This window comes from Echinops telfairi, unplaced genomic scaffold (assembly GCF_000313985.2).
Source record: "Echinops telfairi isolate 266 unplaced genomic scaffold, ASM31398v2 ScPeMD7_6;HRSCAF=24_1, whole genome shotgun sequence".
Taxonomy (NCBI): Eukaryota; Metazoa; Chordata; class Mammalia; order Afrosoricida; family Tenrecidae; genus Echinops; species Echinops telfairi.
Genome location: NW_022103903.1, coordinates 8,886,450 through 8,907,309, shown reverse-complemented (window position 1 = coordinate 8,907,309; position 20,860 = coordinate 8,886,450). Strand labels below are relative to the sequence as shown.

Here is a 20,860-nt window from a genome sequence, read left to right as displayed (position 1 = left end):
TTTCGTTGGTGTATTTTATCCTTAATGGCAAACTTGTGAAGATTTTTATAAAATAGTTCCAGTGAGACTTGCAAAGAAACATATTTCATATCCCATGCACAAAACCAATTCACTAGCTGGATTAACTTTAATATTCCCATCCAAAAGAACAGCATGTATTAGTTATTTTAAATGCAACTTTCTGGCTTTAGCTGTCTAAAAAGGAAGGAAGGCTAGGGGCAAAAAAAAAAATCAATCTTTAAATTCCTCTAACTTGTTCAGTACACAGGTGTGTTTCAATGAACTACAGCAATTTCAGCTGATTGGGCCACTGATGTCTGTGAAATCACCAAGAGCTCAAAGCTGCAACTTTATTTCCTCCGAATCTGTATGAATGTATTGCTTTTTTGTGTCACTTTAACCTTTGGGAAAATGGTCCAATATTTAGAGAATAAAAGCACAAAGAAGCTACAAGCTGCATGCACCGGTGACATTATGCACTTCAATTGGAAATCTAGAAAATACAAAGTTGGAAGGCAGAAAGACTTGTAGAAATGTTAGGATACTTGACCTATCCTATATATGTGTGTGCGCACATACATACCGTATATACTCAAGTATAAGCCAAATTTTAAAGCACATTTTTAATGCAGTTTGTGGTAAAATTCAGTGCCTCGGCTGATATTCAGGTCAGCTTATACTCGAGTATATATGATATATGTCATGTTTGAAATATAGTCCCTGGTGGTGCAGTGCTTAAAGTGATCAGCTATTTTTCTGGAGAGTGAGCAATGCAAACCTTCAAAGAAAGTTTGGGCAGTAGCTTATATAAATAATTAGAGCCTTGCCAAACCTCTTGGCCAGTTCTAGTAACCACATAGGACAGAGTGGAACTGGCGCAATGGGATCATAATGAATCAGTGAGTCAGAATCCATTCATCTACAGAAGAGTAGGTGTGTGTGTGTGTGTGTGTGTGTGTGTGTGTGTGTGTGTATCAAATATTAGAGAAGACCCTATTGGCTGATATATGATCAAATGGAAGAGCACAGAATAGACATATGGCGAACTCACTATGATCATGATAATGCGACTTTCTAAAGGGTCACAATATATTTGAGCTCTATATGGGTTGTTTTACACAAAGACATTTCTATGGAGAATCATGCAATCTGGCATTTATTCCTCCTGAGAAACAAACACGTATCTTGGTTTTACATACATCTTTGTGTTTCCCTTTGTCCATTTATGTAAGCATGAAATAATTCATTTCACATGTGCTTTTTGTTACCATGTAGCATATTATGGATTAACTTATAGCTATTAAAATGATTAACATGTATATCCTTAAAATCTAATTATAGAGCTATAGCAATATACTTCTCTCTGGTGTTTTGTTCGCATTGAGTTAAAACCTGGTCCTTACCCAGAACAGTGAGATAGGCCTTGGAAGTCTTGACCGGCATGGTGAATAGAGAACAGGTGTACTGTCCTTCATCTGAGAGAGACACATCGCTGACACTGATACTCAATTCATGCCAGGAAGCTCGAACTAGCTCGATCCGATTGTCTCTTAAAGCTAGAAGAGAAAAGGTGGGAATTGTGAATAACAACTTTAGACATGTCAGCACTATGCACTCTACGTATTTTAACAAAACAAACGTGGTCATAATCGAAATCTTGTTTCCTGAAACAATTTAAAGTTAAGTGCAAATACTATAAAATACTTTATCATACTTTTTTTTCATCAAAGTAGAACTAAGTCCTCTCCTTATTGTTCTCCGAAAGAACTTTTTAATTAAATGATTGCATCTAATGCAACACTGTGGATGAGTTTGATGTGGATGGTGATAAGACAGCTTTCTTCCTCAAAGTCTTTTAAGCAATGCTAGTGCCAAGAAAAATTATATACAAAATATGTTCCCTTTTGTCAAGAAATCAGTTTGCGACACTGTGACTTCTGCGAGCTCTTCCTGGGATCCATGAGGAATATCCTAAAAGTCCTCTATAGTAGACCCTCCTGAGGATATAAACCAGAGTTGACATTCAGCTAACAGGCAATTGTGAAGAGCTGGATATTTAATTTTTCTCTGATTGGTAGGTTTCTCTTCAGACCATATGTTAAACATTCTAAAATATACTTTCACATTGAAATCACTTATTACATAACAATACATTGAGTTGCATAGGATCTCTTAGCAATTTGTTGATTTATGCTCCTAGTATTCATTTTGTGATAAACCATAATGAAATCTTAAATATTATGTGCCTGGATGAGTACAATGATAAACCCTGTATTAATCAAGAGATCATTGTGGTTGTCACATAATTTGATGTCAACTTGATAAATAAGTATAGGGGTGGAGTCTAGCCTGATGATGTCTCCTGTGGATGTGAAATCCTCATGAGTATTCTGAGAACTTCCTCTCTCAACTTTCAGATTCCTGTGGACCGGCCATGTGGCGCTACACTGAGACCTGAGTGAGCCATGTGACAGTGACCTGCGGAGACAGCCCTGTGATGCTTTCACTGACATTGAATCCATAAAACTTTTCACCCACTGGCCTGTGATCTTCCTGCATTTGGTATCATTGCGATAGGCAATGTGAGTCTGAAGAGGAATTTATGGATTGGACTTGCCTGGGGTGTTTTCTCAATATACAGTTGTTTTTGATATAAAGCTCATTCTGACACATTTATGAGTGTCTCTGGATTTGTTTCTCTAGTCAACCTGAGTATTGATGGAGAACTCTGAGAGCTGGAAAGAGGAGGAAATACTGGTTATGGAAACCCACACTCTAGCAGTGACACTAACTGAATGCCTTATATGTCCCACACTATACTAGAAGCAATCCTGTCCCTACATCTCCCCATTTCAACTAGCATCAAAAGACCAGCTAGGTTCATTATTCCCCACCCAATGGGAGTCCCACCCAACATACCATGATCTCCTAATAGCAATAGAAATGGAAATGACACAAGAGCCTACTTGATATTAAGCACCAAGGGGAAGTTATGTCTTCCCCCACCTGGCTTAAAACTTCCCTTCCTCAACTAGAGATACCAGGAGACTGGGAACTACTAACAGAGGAGATCAGCTTGCACGAGAACCCAGTGGACAGCTACTTTATTTTCGCCCATAGCTAGAGAATCCCTTGTCCTACTGGTAACTACCAGGTAGTCTGGTCTGGGCTAGCTGTATCTATACCCAGAGGTGGTAGCAATGGTGATCAGTGGGAAGGCTAGAAGATCCACATCCATTAGAGTAATCTCTTTTAGCTCCAGTCACTAAAAATTAAATTGCCTTTGGGACCAGAGTCTACAAAATTGACCAAAACCTGTGTACTAACCTAAACTGGTTAACCGGGTCAGCCAGAACACCAAACTCCCCGCCATCAATTTGATGCCAACCCCCCATAATCCTGCAGGACAAGGTAGAACTGTCCCTGGGACTCCGTTAGACTGTAGCTGTTAATTGGAGTAGAAAGCCCGGTTTTCCTCCTGCAGAGTGGCTGGTGGCTTTGAACTGCTGACCTTGCGGATCACAGGCCAGCATGTAACTACTCCAACACAAGGACTCCTAGAATATCCAACCTCAAAACCAAACCCACTGTGATTGAGTTGATTCTGATTCCCAGTGACCCTTTACAGACGGTCCAAGGCTGGAAACGGTTATGGGGGGAGATAGTCTAAGTTTCTCCAGTAGAGTAACTGGTGGGTTTGAGCTTCTGCTCTTGTGGTTAGCAGTTTACAACTTTCTGAACATTGTCAGAGTTTTCAACCTAATGGTCAAATGGCCATGGAAGATTTTGAAAAAAATTAAAACACAATAACACTTGTGATGCCCAAACTCACGAAATTCCTAACATTAATGAAATACAGACAACAGATAGATACAGACACTGAGAAGGATCAGATGTTTAAATGATGTGAAAATGATTTCAAAACAGCCATCATAAAAATATAAGCAAAGGTTAATTATTTTGAAACAAATAACAAAATAGAAAAATATAACATAGAAAAGAAGCTATAAAATTAACTAAATTAAAATTAATAAAAATAAAGTCAACCAAAATAAAATGTTGCTGGATTGACTCAGTTGTCCAGTAGAGAAGACAGAAGCTGTATAGGTGGATTTAAGGGCAGATCAACTAAATTTAAATGATCCGAAGACTAGAAAACTGGGAAAATTTAAATGAAACTTGGAAATTCCGTGGGACGATAATGAGAACAAACATGTTTTGTCATCAGAGCTGCAGAAGGAGAGGAGAAAGAAAGGCTGAAAGAATTGCTGGCAGCTTCCCAAATGTGTTAAAGATATAAAGAAGCAAGAACTTAAAGAAAGCCCACAGTGGATAAATATAAGGAAATTCACGCCGAGTCGCATCAACATTAGACTCTTAAAACTAAAACTAAGAAAAAAGAAAGGCAGATAGAATAACATATTGCCTATAGGAAACACATTTGAATGATAATGGATTTTTCATCTGAAATGATCGAGGCCAGGAAAAGTGGCACATTTTTGGAGTGCTGAGAGAAAACTTTAACTTTAAATTCATATCTAGTATAGTTATCCTTCAGGAATGACTGGGGCATAAATATATTCTCAAAAGAAACAAAACTAAGAAATGAGTCACCAGAGGACTGACCTTAAAGAAAGATTTTAAATTTTCTTCAAGCAAAGGAAACTGTAAAAGGAGGAATTACGGAGCATCAAGAAAGAAGTAAGATAAATCTGGCTAGACCAGAGGATGTACACGGGTACAGATAGGAACCAGAAACACAGGGAATCCAGGATAGATGAACCTTCAGGACCAATGCTGAGAGTGGCGATAAAGGGAGGGTGGGGTGGAAAAGGGGAACTGATTACAAGGGTCTATATATAGCCTCATCCCTATGGCACAGACAACAGAAAAGTGGGTGAAGGGAGACATCAAAGAGTGTAAGATATGACAAAATAATAATTTACAAATTATCAATGGTTCATGAGGGAGGGGAGGCAGAGAGGGAGGTGAAAAATGAGGAGCTGATGCCAAGGGCTCAAGTAGAAAACAAACATTTTGAGAATGATGAGGGCAACAAATGTGCTTAACACAATGTATGTATGTATGCAATGTGATAAGGGTTGTATGAGCCCCCAATAAAGTGATATAAAAAATAAATAAATAAAAAAAAGAAATACACTTTTAAAAAAGGAAGTATAAGAACTAAAGAAAGGATAAATTAGGGGAAAACAAAATACCATTTTCTTCATGGATTTTTTTCAAATCCTATTTGGTGGTTGAAATAAAAAATAACATCAATTTATGTTCAGTGTATAGAGAGGGAATGCTAAAGATAATGGTATTTTAGAAGTGGGTTGGGTTGGGAGCAATGAGTCCTGAGGAAAATAATGCTTCTACCCTTTAGTAACAATATATGTTCTCTACTGGTATCAGCATTGCATCACTACAAATATAATGTAATATCAAAAAGTTACTAAGAAAAGTGTCCAACACATCCAAAAATTGCATCAATGTAAATCAACATGGAATCCATGTATATGTTATGAAATGGGGAAAAAAAACTGTAGAGACTATAGAAGACTAAATGAGTGATCACAAAGGGTTAGAGAGAGCAGGAAGTAGAGAGGGACGGAAGGGGTTTCTGGTGATAAAGTGAAATTGGCAGCATGAAGAGTTCCTGTAGTGGCACTATTTTGTACCTTAGCTGTGATGATGCAAACACAAACTGACATAGGTGGTAAAATTGCCTAGAACTAAATATACATTCATGCACATATGCATGCAAACACAAACTCACCCATGTGAACACACATGGATGCACATACAAATGACTCACTGTCATTGAGTCAATGCCACTCATGGTGACATAAATTAGTACTTGTACAACTGATCAAATCAGAATTAGATTGGTGGATTATATGAATTTTCTAATTTTGTAGGATACTTTTAAAAGGTAGTATCTATGTGACAGGCACAAGGTCTTGCAGTATTGTTTCTTATAATTGCATTTAAATCTAAACATTTCAATTAAAAAAATCATTATGTACGTTTGTCAGAGTAAGATGGGTGATAGGATATGAAAGATTGAAATTCAGTGTATAAACTTACCACATTTGTAAGATAAAACCCCAAATGCCATATACTTTGAAATTACCTATGCCTTCCTTTATTCTTGATAAGAGAAATTGGGGACTCTGTCCTATGGTATAACATGTAGGAAAATTCTAAATGATCCCTGTTATCAAATATCTTAGTCATTGCCTCCGGGCACTGAAATCACATGTTTCAATAATACATTTGCTCTGTTAACATTCATATCTTAAGGAGATAAACACGTTCAAATATTTTAACACATTTTGATGTACTTTTTATAATATGACGTAAGACAGGTTAGATGACAAGTGTGCATATGATTCCATGAGGATCAACTACACATCACTTTGTGTACACAGGATTCAGGACACATATTTTGTACTTCATCATCTACATGCCATAATATATATGCTTTCTTCACTTGACAGAGAACACCACGGTGTCATATAGATTTTTTATTTCCCCTAAGAGGACTTCATGCTAGATCAACCACTCTTCAAAGCTATGTTTTATTATAAATAAAAATGCAATCGACATTTCTTCTTTTATTTAACAACAAATGAGGTCACAGAGGGGAAAAATCAAGTGCTGCACTGATACTCCATACACGTTACCCACCACCCCGGTGTTCAATTTCACTTCCTATATCAGAGGGCCCACCATTGAGGGACACAGTGTATGTGTTTTCAGTGAATTCTGGAGAAAAAGAATTTAACATGCTTTTGGCTAGACTGGATTGTGAAAACGATATAACTTCTTGAGGTCACTATCAGCTATCCAGTGCATAGGAACAGAAACATTGCATATTTCAACCATCTGCATGGGGTCATGTCAATAGCATTGACTTTGGAATCAAAAGACTTGATAACTACATGAGGTCAGTTTCCCTGTATATCATAATCCTTGATTTGATTCGATATTTAGATTATAATAATAAATAAAAAGCATATAGTAATAATGCCTTAAGGTGAATCTAAAATATTAAAATGTTCTAAATGGAACCTAAAATATCTTAATCACTGAAATGCTGTGATCAATTTATACTGTGATGTTTCAAGTTTTTTTATGATTACAGTAGCCTTGACTAATTAAAATCCAAGACTGAAAATCACAACTCTTGAATTTTAATGTAAGCTTTCCTTCAGATAAAGCATATAGAACTAGAAGGATCACATAAACACTGTAATCCTGTTTGCTTGTAAGTCCGAAGAACTACGGTTTACAGACTAAGAATTGAAGTACATGAATATCTCTTCTGGGAGCACATTTCCCAAGACTGAAGAAATGCCAAAATTATTACTGGAGTTATTTATTTTTTAAATATTCTTAATAGTTTGTGCATAGAATATAGTTGCTTAAACTACTATCCCAGTGCCGTCAAGTCATTTCTGATCCAAAGCGACATTTTACAGTAGAGTACAACAGAACTGTTCTACTGGGTTTCTGAAGTTGTAAATCTTTAAAACAGCAAACTGCCTCATCTTTCTACCATAGAGTAGCTGGTGATGTTGAACCTCTGACATTTCAGTTAGCACACCATTTCAACTGACTTTTATAGCTACCTAAAGGGATTCTTAATTTGACTGCGTATTTTAAGTAAATCCTAAATCTACAATTTTAATCTTTTCAAGGGTGAAGGTACTTACTGCGCCAACTGCAGTTCAGTTTAAAACATTTTGAGTATGAAAGAGTAAAAGACAGCAGGCAATAGTGCAAAGGGAGAGGATGTAGTAACTCAGAGGGGTTTGCGATGCACAGAGCTCCTTTTAGCACCCCGCCTCATTGCTGCCTGCACAGTGGGTACTCAGTGAATGGCTGCTGAGTGGAAACTGAGAACCAATTCTATATAGAATGAATAGAGTGAAAAAGAATTGATTAAGAAGCTCCCTTCAATCTCTCCCACAGAATTTCCCATGGGGAGTAGCCAAGAAGAAAAGGAAAGGAACAGGGTGGGGGAGTCCACTTTAAACGCGGTGGTGCATAAAACAGTGGAGAACATCAGGCCGCACATGTTTCTAACGAAATGGTCCTTCATCAGAACATGATTTGAAACTGATGAAGTGACCTTTAAAGATCTTGTCATTTTACCCTAGAGTTTGCAAATAAACATGTGAGAGCTAATCAGAACTCCCATTACTTGACTCACCTATATAGTAAATGTCACAACTACCATGAAACTAAATAAAGAAAACAATACTGTCAGTTGAGAATGAACGTGACCTCTAAATAGATAAGCGTTTCTGGAAGAACCAAAAATGGGTACCATTGTTTCCATTAAAAATAAATAAATTACAAGTCTTATATTTTCTTAAAGTGATTTGTAACCAAAATTTGAACTAGAGGAAATGAGCATGTGTAATAAAAGAATGAAAGCAAATTGCTCACACATCCCAGAAAATAAAAAATGAGTTACTGAGTTAAGTTGGCCCCTCTGAAGTCATGCCTCATCAGCCAATTGGTGCCTATCACTCACTGCTGAGGTGATTAATGCTTCAAAACTCTGAGCAATTTAATCTGAGCTGCAAGTAAGAAGCATGGGAAGTATCGGTCAATCAGTTAAACAGTACTTAACTCTGGAGAAAATTATTTTCCCAATAGACCAATGGCTCTAAATGGTTCATCAATCATACAAATATGTATTTGGGATTCATGCAGGGTAAAAATTACTTGGATAAGTTTAGTTACATTTTATAGCCATTTTTAACAGTAGTGATCTACGTATATAATAAGTTGCATATTAATTAGGTTTAATCCAAATCAATGTCATAAAAAGATTACTACTGCCATTTATCTAGCTTTATTCATTCAAGGACCTGCTGGCAATATGTGAATATTTGTGCTGTTTTACTTTCATAAACGTTACACTTTGTGTGCCTGAAATTCAAGTATTTTTGTAATTGGTCGGTAGCGATTACGAGTTCATTTCCCACTGTACATGTCTTTGTGTTTTCAGTATTGTATCCATGGAACAAAGTACATGGAGTGGCTGCTATGAGCCAAAATGGAAACAAGGACACAAATGTAGATTAGGACAAGAGAAATCATTCAAAATGGCATCTTTGCTACCTACATTCTCAATATTCATATAATTAATGGTCCATAAGCATACCAGCATATGCCTATTGACTTTAGTCAAAATGATATTTGATATAATAAAGATTTACAAATGCAACTGGCCTCCAATCAGGAAGTTCCCAGTTTATCATTGATGTAAGGCATATACAGAACCCTGGGCCTATTAGCCTTCATTTGCCATATTTATGTCTCTTCTACCCTGGTGCTCCATTTAATTCCTAGGTGTGTCTGTACTTAAAACCAAGTTCTAACTAAGGGAGAAATGTGTGTAAGAAATCACCTCTCCACCTTTAATCAGTCTTATTAGCACATAGTCTACGTATCCAAATAAATCAATTACATCAAGAAGAGTTTCACAATCCTTACCACAATCAAGTTTAGAATATTTTCTTCTTTCTTATACACATTATTAGCTCCCCATTTCCTCCCAAACTCTCCATCACACCCCCAAGAAGCCCTTAATCCATTTACTGTCTCTATAGATTTACCGATCCTGGATTTCATATATGGAAAAACATATCAATACAAACAAACAAACAAAAATAACAAAACAAAATAGAGAAAAATCTCAACTTAAAAAAAGAGAAAATACTAAAAACTAGAACAACTATAAAATGAGTCAAAAGGTAAGCTAAATGGTAAGGTGGGTATATTTAAACCTAACTACATCTGCCATAACCCAATTTCTAATATACTCTGGATGTTAGCAAGGATACTCATGTCCCTGGTCTTCTGTGGTCAGGGGGGGACTCACCAGAGACTTAATGCATATGTATTTCTGCTTCACTTTTTTTCTTAGCTGAAACAATTTTTAAATGGGAGAAAAGGGAAATCAAATAAGATATTACATTTTAACTTAACTATATCTTCCATAGCTATCTTTACTACAGAGCTCTCTATCTGATAACAAGGCTATTCACATCCTTGGACTATGGTCAGTGGGATTTACTGAAAGCTTTCATCTATATGTGGGCCCTGCAAGTGGATTTTGGGTTTCCACTGTTGCCCATAGCCTTCTGCAAATCAAGTGTTCACAACTTAAGCTCTAATATTGCTTCTATTAGATTTGGATTTAATTATTTACAATCTTTGGATAACATAGTGTGCTTCTTCCATGTGGACCTAGTTAATGCATACAAAAAATTGTTATCATAAAAGTCTTTGATTCAGGGATCAGTTATCAGGCATCAAAGAACAAAAAAAAATCATATTATTGTGTGCTCACTTCCCCGGTATCATTACTGAAGACAAATGGGTGCATCAGCACATGTGGTGAAGAAAACTGATGGTGATCGGCTATCAAATGATAGATTGTCTGGGGTCTTAAAGGCTTGAAGGTAAACAAGTGGCCATCTAGCTCAGAAGCAACAAAGCACACATGGAAGGAGCGCACCAGCCTGTGTGGTCACGAGGTGTCAAAGCAGGCATCAAAGAAAAAAAAAATCTTATTTTGTGTATGAGTGGGAGTGCGGACTGAGGACCCAAAGCCCATCTGTAGTCAACTGGACATCCCCTTACGGAAGGGTGGTGAGGAGGAGATGAGGCAGTCAGGGTGCAGTGTAGCATAGATGAAATATACAACTTTGCTCTAGTTCCTAAATGCTTCCTCCCTTCCCTCTGCCCCCTCCCCCCACTGCCATCATGATCCAAATTCTACCTTACAAATCTGGCTAGACTAGAGGATTTTCACTGTTACAGATAGGAATTAGAAACACAGGGAATCCAGGACGGATGATCACTTCAGGACCAGTGCTGACAGTGGCGATACCTGGAGGGTGGAGGGAAAGTAGGGTGGAAAGGGGGAACTGATTACAGGGATCTACATATAACCTCCTCCCTGGTGGACAGACAACAGAAAAGTGGATGAAGGGAGACATCGGACAGTGTAAGATATGACAAAATAACAATTTATGAATTATCAAGGTTTCATGAGGGAGGGAGGAGTGGGGAGGGAGGGGGAAAATGAGGAGCTGATGCCAGGGGCTTAGATGGCGAGCAAATGTTTTGAGAATGATGAGGGCAACGAATGTACAACTGTGCTTTACACAATTGATGTATTCATGGATTGTGATAAGAGTTGTATGAGCAAATGATTTAAAAAAAGGAAGAGCTTATAGCAAGGGCTCAAATAGAAAGAAAATGTTATGAAAAGGATGATGGAAACATGTACAAGTGTGCTTGATATAATCGATGCTTGGATTGTTATAAGAGCTGTAAAAGATCACAATAAAATGATTTATTTAAACCAAACAAAAGTCTCCGATGCAATGTCTAGTTTTATTTGGAGGCCTAATTATAGGCCCCTTTTCATGATCCACTTTGTTTATGTAGATTGTCATAAACCGGCCTTGTTTCCCAACTTTTCCAGAGAGACCTGCTTTCTGAACATGTCCCCTAGACTTCAGCTGTTTACTCTGACTTTGACACTACCAATTTCTATGGAACCAATCACTACCCAATTTGACTGATGTCTTTTGCCTGTTCCTATTCTTTCAGCTGAACTCTTCCCAAGTGGCAGAATTAGGACAATTAATTGAATAGAGAGTGAGGTCTGCTTTGATTTGGTATTGCAGAATGATTTTTCTGCTGATTATATATGTGCCGTGATAAATAAGAAAGGAAAATAAGTAGACTAGATGATAATAATGCCTAAAACAAGTCACAGATTCAATATTTAACATATTGAGATCTTATAATTAAGACTTTATAATTAACATATTGAGATCTATAATGTCAAATTATGTCTCTAGTGGTTGTAGAGGAGATAAGAAGGGGATGTAGCAACGTTATTTTTATTATAGAAGTGTTGTTTTATCTTTTGGCATGCAACATTTAGTATTTATTGAATATAATAAAATAGGATTATTTATAACAGTACTATGCATTGCAAGAAACAAAGGAGTTAAAACACACAGAATCTTTTCCTGTTTTGTTCTTTACAGTCATACAACATGAAACAATCTAAATCAATCTTCTGTAAAATTGGTAAAAACAACCATTGTTCCAGAGCTGATACTTGGTATACAAAGTTTCAGCCTGGATGGAATTTTTACTGAAACCATGGTAAATGGAATTTTAGAATAGAAATGTGAACAAAATCCAACCAATAAAACTGGAAACTGCAGCACTATTTGAAGGAAGTTTTTTTTCATGGCAGGATTTCGAAATTTAACTCTAGTTTCTTTTTCTTCAAATGTATAATCTCTCAAATATATAATCATTAATATCATCCCCATAATGAAAAATTTTAAATAAGAAATATCATACATTTTGTGAGTGATCTTGTTTTAAATATTTGCTTTTTCTTTTTTTCATATTGGGATTGGTCTCTATTTTGTCATTGTTGGTAGTCTTCTGGACTCCCTTTTATGTGTTTTTCAGTAGATGACACCCAGCATAGGGGAAACCACAGTAACAATCACTACAATAAGGGTCCTGGAGTGACTAGCAGGGAGGTTGGAGAGTATGGGGGAGCAGATACAAGTAGTTCAAGAAGGAAGAAATGTTTTGAAATTTATTGTGGTCGTGATTGTACGAGATTGCTTGATATGATTGAACTATGCAGTCATATGATGTCAGGATTAGCTCCTAATAAAATGGTTTGGAAAAAAAGAGATAAATATTAGAATAGTATATTTTACAATTCCTAAAATGTTTTGAAATCGTCGAGGATTTCCTTTGATGTGGATCTATGAAAACAAGTCCAGAAATGAAATGTCTCAGGGGGAAGGTCTGCTGCCCAGACCTCTTGAAATTATTAAAGATCAAGTATGTTACTATGAGGACCAAGGGGTTGTGTTAGTCTGGGTAAACAAGGGAAACAAATCCACAGAAACTCATATGTATAAGAGAGAGTTTTATATAAAGGGTAAGTGTACATTAAGAAAGGATCCCAACCCAGTGGTGCCCAAGGCCGTAAGTCCAACATTAGCCCATATGTCTGACACCAATCTACAAAGTCCTCCTCTGTCCCACAAAACACACGCAATGACACCAACTGCAGGAGGAAAGCTGAATCAGTGAGCATGTGAGCATCTCAGCGCTGGCAGTGGTCTCTACACAGCTGCTCCAGTACCCAGGGCTGCATCGGGGTAGGTCCATGGGGCTTCTCCTCAGGGATGTTTTACAAGAAGTGAGCCTTGCAAGCTGAGGCAGGGAGCTGTTTAAGGCAGCTGCACCCTGGTCTGACCATCAGAAAGCAAGAGACCTGAGAACCAGAAAGGCAAGGCTCACAGAGCCATTTATCTCTCTGCTCTTCAGCTACTTCCACATGTGTTTATCGGCCAGTTTGGCACAATAAACTTTAACTATCTCAGTTGTTTCTGAACAAAGTCAAGATAGTTTCAATCACCTTATATGCATGGAAAGGCTGGACATAAATCAGGAAGTGTGGAGAAGAAGTTATGCATTTAAATTACCACGGCCTTCAGGAAAAAAAAAAAAATCTCTGTTTGAGTCAGTCCATTCGAAATGTTCCTTAACTACAACTAGGTTGAGATTTCACCTTATGTACTTTCCACTCTGGAGAGACTAGTGCTGGAAGAAGGAAATCATGTTTTGTTGATCAGAGCATCAATGAAAAAAATGGAAGATCATCAATAAGATAGATTGACACAATGGCTGCAACATTGGGCTCAGATATTATTCGTAATTATGAGGATGGCCCATGACTGGGCGGCTTTCTGTTCTGTTTTACATAGTGTCTGTCACTACCACTTGGGTGGCACCCAGCAACAACAACAAAATATTCCCCAAACCAATGAACCGTGTAGAAGAACTCATTTGCATGTTTGGGAAATGAATATAATTCAAGATGCATCTTCTTGTCTTAGATAAAGCTTGTCCACCTTGTGTAATATTACCTGTTAATGATTGATCTTAATGGAATCCCCTGGACCCTTTCACTCTATATAATCCCTAAAACTATGTAATTAGACCACTTAGGTAATATTCCCATTAATATAGCATACTGTATAACGAACCCTGAGGGTGTCATAGATTACATAGATTACAGTCAGCAGTTTGAAACCATCACACTCTCTATGGGAGTAAGAGGAGGCTTTCTATGCCTGTAAAGATTATAGTCTCAAAACCCCACAGTATCAGTTCTACTCTGTCTGCAGATGAGTCAGAATAGACTCAATGACAGTGAGCTTGGTTTGGTTTGCCATATTGTATTTGCCTAATTTATGCCATGTTTTCCCTGTCTCCCCCAGCCCTCAGTCTCTTTAGAATTCGCATGACTTTCTGCATTGCTCAGAGGCAAACATGTCGGATGTGGATATCTATTGGGAGGCCAGATAATTCTGAGAAGCACTGGGATGTTACAGAAGATGGCTTTCATATCATAAATGCCTTTATTTGACTCACCATTTTGTTATTAGCCAAAACGGTAATTCCTCCTATCTGGTTAGTCAGCCAAGTCTGGTCTTCCTGCGGGCTGTTAGCCACGAATTACATGCTGTGATTACCCTAAGACTTGAGTTAATGATAAATACCCAAAGGTGACTCGCTCAGGATGTGAATTCCAAAGTAAAAAGTCTCTGTGTATTCTTATTTCAAAAAGCTCCATCAAGACAGGCTGTTGGATTCCCTGCTGTTGTCTTTGTTCCAGAAACTTCTCTTTTTCTTCCTAACCTGCAGTTAGTGAAGTGGTGCTGATTCTCCTAGGCACAAACACTTATGGGGTATCATACCTATACCACCAATTATTTATTTCATAAGATAACATTCTATCTGCATTTTTGGTGTTGTTTTAAATTTACCAAGCAACGTGTACTTCAGTGTTTATGTGCCTCAGGACTTAACTATCATTTGGGTGAATTCCAATATCACCTCATTGATGCCCCCTCTGTTATGGATTGAATTTGTGTCCCCCAAAACTTATGTTGTAAATGCCAAGGCCCATGCCTATTGCTATAATCCCATATGGCAATGAGAGAAACCTGTCTGATTTGGTAAAAATTTAGTCTTAAAACCCATATGAAGTAATTTTTTCACAAAAGATCACTGGGGGCTGGGGAGGGGGGCTCTTTGTTAGTTAGACAGGTTTATAGATAGGTGTCTCTTAAATCAGTCTATTAAAATATTGATGAGATTAAGTAAACAAGTGGGGACAGCAGATGAAAAAGGATAGATACCATGTCCACATGAATGTCACCAAGGAATCAGGGAACAAGGACATTGCCCCAGAACTTATACAGAGAAAAAGCCTTCCCCGAGAGCTGACGCCCTTCTAACCTTTAAGATGAAAAATGTGTATTTGTTAAAGTCTTCAACTTGTGATATTTCCGTTACAGAAGCTTCAGAAAATTAAGAATCTCTTCAATGATATCCATATTCAACTATATTCACAACCATCCTCCTGCTCAGGAGTATACAATGGAGTTAATAGGTCACTGGATAAGCCAATTAAAGATTAAAAGTGAGCATTACCTACTCCCTTACTTGTATGTTCACATGTAGCATTTATCTTTTTAACCTGTACTTTTCTAGCAGAAAGACCCCTATTGACCCTTCTATTTCAAAGAAACTAGAATAAACTCATATTCTGCACACAATTACCATGTTCTCCACTGGATAAATGTGTGAATTATAACACAAAACTAGAAATAAACAAAATATTAGATAAAATTGTGTACTATTTCTTAGAGCAAGAGGAATAAGAAAAATAAACTCAAGAAAAATTACCTATTTAAATGTGACAGTGATTTGACATTTTTATGTTCTATGGACACTCTTGCACATGGTAATGTCTAGAGTGTGCTTCCTGTGAATTTTATTCCAAACTGTGAAATTCTTTTTTCATTTTTACCCATTACAAAGATTAAAAAAAAAGATTGCACAAATCTTACAAAAGTACTAATTTTCTTTCTAGAGTATTTTAAAATATTTTCTACTTTTTATCATAATTGTAATTATTTAATTATTAAATTAAATAATTTAATTATTTAATTCTTTTTTAAAAGAATTGTGTTTTCATACTATACTTTATTAGGACCTATGACTAAATATTCTAAATCTGTGGATTTAGACATCGTACATTTACAGTTTCACTAAACACTAGAAGTGAGCTTATTTTAATCCTACTTCAGCAATGTCATATGTCAAAAAGAGCTCTGCAATGTAAAGACAAATACACTTTATATTGCAGTAATGATAGTTAACCATCTCTTGATACCTATTGATTTTACAATACAAATTTTCTTCTGAATTTAGGGCTGCATTTTAGTGACTTAAAGTGCAGGACATTTCTTAATCTTGCTAGCGAAGCTCTGCTCAAGGTCACTGGTGATTGGTGAAGTGCAATTGCTTAATACAACTCTTTCCATGTCTCAGACATGGGAACATAGGGTGGCACAGGACCATGCGGGCGTCATTGTGCTGCACATAAGGTCCCTATGGGTCAGAACGCACGTGACAGTACCAACCAACAGCAAAGATATTGATGTTCTTGTTAGATGCCATCGAGTCCGTTTGAACCCATAGTGACCCTGTGCACAACAGAATGACACAGCACACTGGCCTGCACCATCCTTTTCATTGTTCTTATGCATGAGCCCACTGTTGCAGCCAAGATATCAATACATCTCCTTGAGGTTCTTCCTCTTTTTTTGCTGCCCCATTTTATCAACCGTGATGTCCTTCTCCAGGGATTGGTCTCTTCAGACAACATGTCCAAAATATGTGTGTGCGTATGGGTTGACTAGAGAACCAAATCCAGACACTCATATACATGTAAGAAAGTGCTTCATATCAAGGAGGAATTGGCTATCAAGAAAACATCCCAGCCCAATCCCAATCAAATCCTTAAGTCTAATACTAGTCCATAAGTCTGATACCAGTCTATAATTCCCTCTTCCAGACTTTCGCAGCCACCAGTAATGACACAACATGCAGGAAGATCACAGGCCAGTGGGTTCAAAGTTTGGTGGATCAAATTGAGGTGGAAGCATCTCGGGGATTGTGCAGGTCTCAGTGTGGCTCGTCAGCCTGAAGGTGAAGACAAAGAGAGAGAAGTTCCCTGGATCCTCCTTATGAGAGTGCCACACCCACAAGGAGGCACCATCAAGGGTGACATGATTGACAGGCGGGACTCCATCATTACACTCCAAGTTGACACAAAATTGTGAAACTACCACAGTATGTAAGAAAACATCTTACTCTCCTTGCCTCTAAGGAGCACCCTGACTATAGTTCTTCCAAAACAGCTGTTTGTGCTTTGAGCAGACCACGGTATTGTCAATACTCTTCTCCAGCACTACGATTCAGATGCATTGATTCTTCTTCAGTCTTCTTTCATCATTGTCCAACCATCACATGCATACGAGGCAATGTACAATACAATGGCTTGGGACAGCCATATCTTAGTTCTTAAAGTAACATTCTTGCTTTTCAATTCTCTCAAGGGGTCTCATGCCGCAGATTTACCCAATGCAATACGGCCTTTGATCTTTTGATTGTGGCGTCCATGAGCATGAACAGTGGATCAAAGCAAGATGAACTCCTTGAGAGCTTCAGTACTTTCTTCAGTTATCATGAGGTTAACAATTTGTCCAGTTGTGAGCATTTTGGTTTTATGTACATTGAGTTGTAATCCACACTGAAGGCTGCAATCCTTGATCTTCACCAGCAAGTACTTCAAGTCCTCCTCACTTTCAGTGAGCAAGGATGTGTCAGCTGCGTATTGCAGGTTGTTCCTAAGCCTTCCTCCAATCTTGATGCCATGTTCTTCTGCACTGCACATAAGGCAGCTTCTCTGATGACTTGATCAGCATACTGGCTGAATAAGTACGGTGAGAGGATACAAGCCTGCTGCACACCTTTCCTGATATAAATGTCGCAGTGTTCCCTTGTTCTGTTTCTATCACCAATTCACATTTCCAACTGCTCTTTCTTCCTCTTCGTTTCTAACTTTTTCGTTTCAATCATTAATAATTATCAATGTATCTTGGATGCACATTTGATCATTTTCTGACTGAAGTCCTTGATAGGCTTATTGAATTTCTTCATCACTCGCTTTGGTGGAGTGCATTCATTTGAAAAATAGTTGTGGTTATTGGATTTCCTTGAAGGTGGATAGATATAATCCTATCAGAGACAACATTGTACTTCAAGACTGATTTTACAGTGTCCTTTTGGACAACGAATGCCCGGCCATTCCTCCTGATTGTGTTTTTCTCAGGATAGTAAATCATTTAATTTTCTGATTCAAAATGACCAGTTCCGTCCATTTGACCTCACGAATGCCTAGGGTATCAATCTTCATGTGTTCCATTTTATTTTTGAGGACTTCCAATTTTCCTAGCTTTTTCCTTTGCACATTCCAAGTTCCAATTATCAGCAGATATTTGCAGCTGTTTCCCCTTACCTTCAGTGGTGCCCTGTCAGCAAATGAAGATCCTGAAAGCTTCATTTCCGTAGACCTTAGCTGGTCACATTGACTGCACTCCAAGAAATCAGCTTCTTCTCAGTCGCATTTCAAGTATCCTCAGACCCGAGGGGCCAGTCCTCCAACACTATCTCTGACAATGTTCTTTTCCATTCTTTTGGTCTTCAATACCTGACAATGTTTTGAACCTCTGCATAAAGTTTCCAGTAACTTCTTCGTCTGAAGGAGACAGCCATATCATTGGTTGTCTGTTCTTAGTCTGGAAGCTCTGCTGAAATCTTTTCACTTTGGGTGACCCTGCTCGTATCTGAAATACCAATGGCTTAGCTTCTAACAATATGACAACACACAAGCCACCTCAGTACAACAAACTGACAGACACATGGCAGCATGTGAATGAATGGGTGGTACGATGCAAATAGGGCATCTGAAAACTTCTAGAGGGGAATAGTCAATTATAGTCAACACGCTGGGCTCCAAGTTCAGCAGTTCAAATCTATCAGCTGATGTGAGGGAGAAAGACAGAGTTTTCTACTCCAAGGAAGAATTGTTACAGTCTCAGAAACTAATGGGCAATTCTACCCTGTCTTATTGGGTCACAATGAGTTGGCGTTAACTTGATGGCAGAGAGTGTAAGACAGGTATCTCAGAAAAAGAAATGGAGAAAATCTGGGAACTAATAAAGAAGAAGAGCCATCAGCAAATCATGCTTGAGATCTCTGCCTAAAGCAGCAGTTCTCAACCTGTGGGTCACAATCCCTTTGTGGGGCAAATGACCCTTTTACAGGGGTCGCCTAAGACCATTGGAAAACACGTAAATATTTCACAACATATAATTTCATATTGTTTTGTTATTAATCACCATGCTTCAATTATGCTTAACTATGTTAAATTTGTAACAATGAAAATACATCCTGCATATCAGATATTTACATTATGATTCATAACAGTAGCAAAATTACAATTATGAAGTAGCAATGAAAATAAATTTATGGTTGGGGGTCACTACAACATGAGGAACTGTATTAAAGGAGGGTTGAAAAGCACTAGCCTAAAGCAATGGAGGCCAAGAGTGGAAGGATAGGAAGGAGGCTTACACAGGGAGATCATGGCACAGAGAAGAGCAAACATAATTTCTCTAAAATAGTCATCATTTTAGTGATTTAAGTTTACTTATGAATTACTCAAACCAAAACAAAAATAACCCAACCTCACTGCCATAGCATTTCCATAGGACAAGGAAAAAATGTTTTGAAACACTTTTTTTTCTAATAAAAAAAATTTTTAATTGAAAGATCATTGTATTGGGGGCTTTTACAATTCATAACAATCCATATATCAATCACATCAAGGATATTTGTACATATGTTGCCATCATTATTTTCTAAGCATTTACTTTTTATGTGAGCCCTTGGTCTCAGCTCCTCTTGCTTTGTAAATCTTTATGTTAACAGAAAGCCCTGTCTTTCACTCATAAAGCCACTGGTGGTTTCAAACTGCTGACCTTGAGATTATCAACACAATGTGAAACTACTATAACACCAGAACTCCATTATACATTGCTACTAAGGTACAAAAATTGTTGTTACTGCTTGATAAGCATGCTGTCATAAACTCTGACTTAAATCCTACACAAAATAAATATCTATAAGAGTACCACTCAATCTTATAAGTTGTGCCTGCACCCGTGTGTGAACTCTGACAGGGTAATGACTCCATAGGGCCGAGGAGGCTGCACCGTAGAGTTTCGTAGCTTGTTAACATTCCTGGAACAATTCCCAAGGCCTTGTCTCCTACATTGTGATAAGTGGGCTTCAAAGGCTGATCCTCTGGTTTGTAGCCAGTGCTGAACTGTTTTGCCTCAACTCTTCTTTGTTTTAGAAAAAGGGAAGTGTTTGGTGTTGTTATCTTCTAATTTAAATTATGGGTTTTTTAAGAATAAAGAATACGTTATTTATATAAACACATAATCAATATCTATTGTATATGCATTCAATTAGTACATGCAACATTTTGTTATCAATTTGAAGTGAAATTCTATGAATCTTTTAAAATAAAATAAGCTCCTGTGATTCTTAAGTATGAAAAGAAAATGTTATAATTGTTTATATATTAATGGAGTCTGCTTAAATGTAACATCTCCATATGATAATTTCAACTAAGAAAACTGTTGGGAAATAGAAATAGTGTCAGTAAACACATATATGCACACACTCATATACTCACATATATTAGCAGTATATGCTAATTTTGTCTCTCTAACAATCTGTATAGCACATTTGGAGAAAGGAGAAAAATAGTTCTGCATGTGTAAATTAT

At 37.4% G+C, this 20,860-nt stretch overlaps 1 protein-coding gene across 1 annotated transcript in view; it reads right to left on the bottom strand.

Moving 5' to 3' along the window:
* CADM2 (cell adhesion molecule 2) overlaps positions 1–20,860 on the bottom strand; it is a 368,234-nt gene that overhangs the window by 203,419 nt on the left and 143,955 nt on the right. The window contains exon 3 of the mRNA XM_045286248.1: positions 1,404–1,556. Coding sequence (XP_045142183.1) covers positions 1,404–1,556 — 153 coding nt within the window. The remainder of the gene's footprint in view (positions 1–1,403; positions 1,557–20,860) is intronic.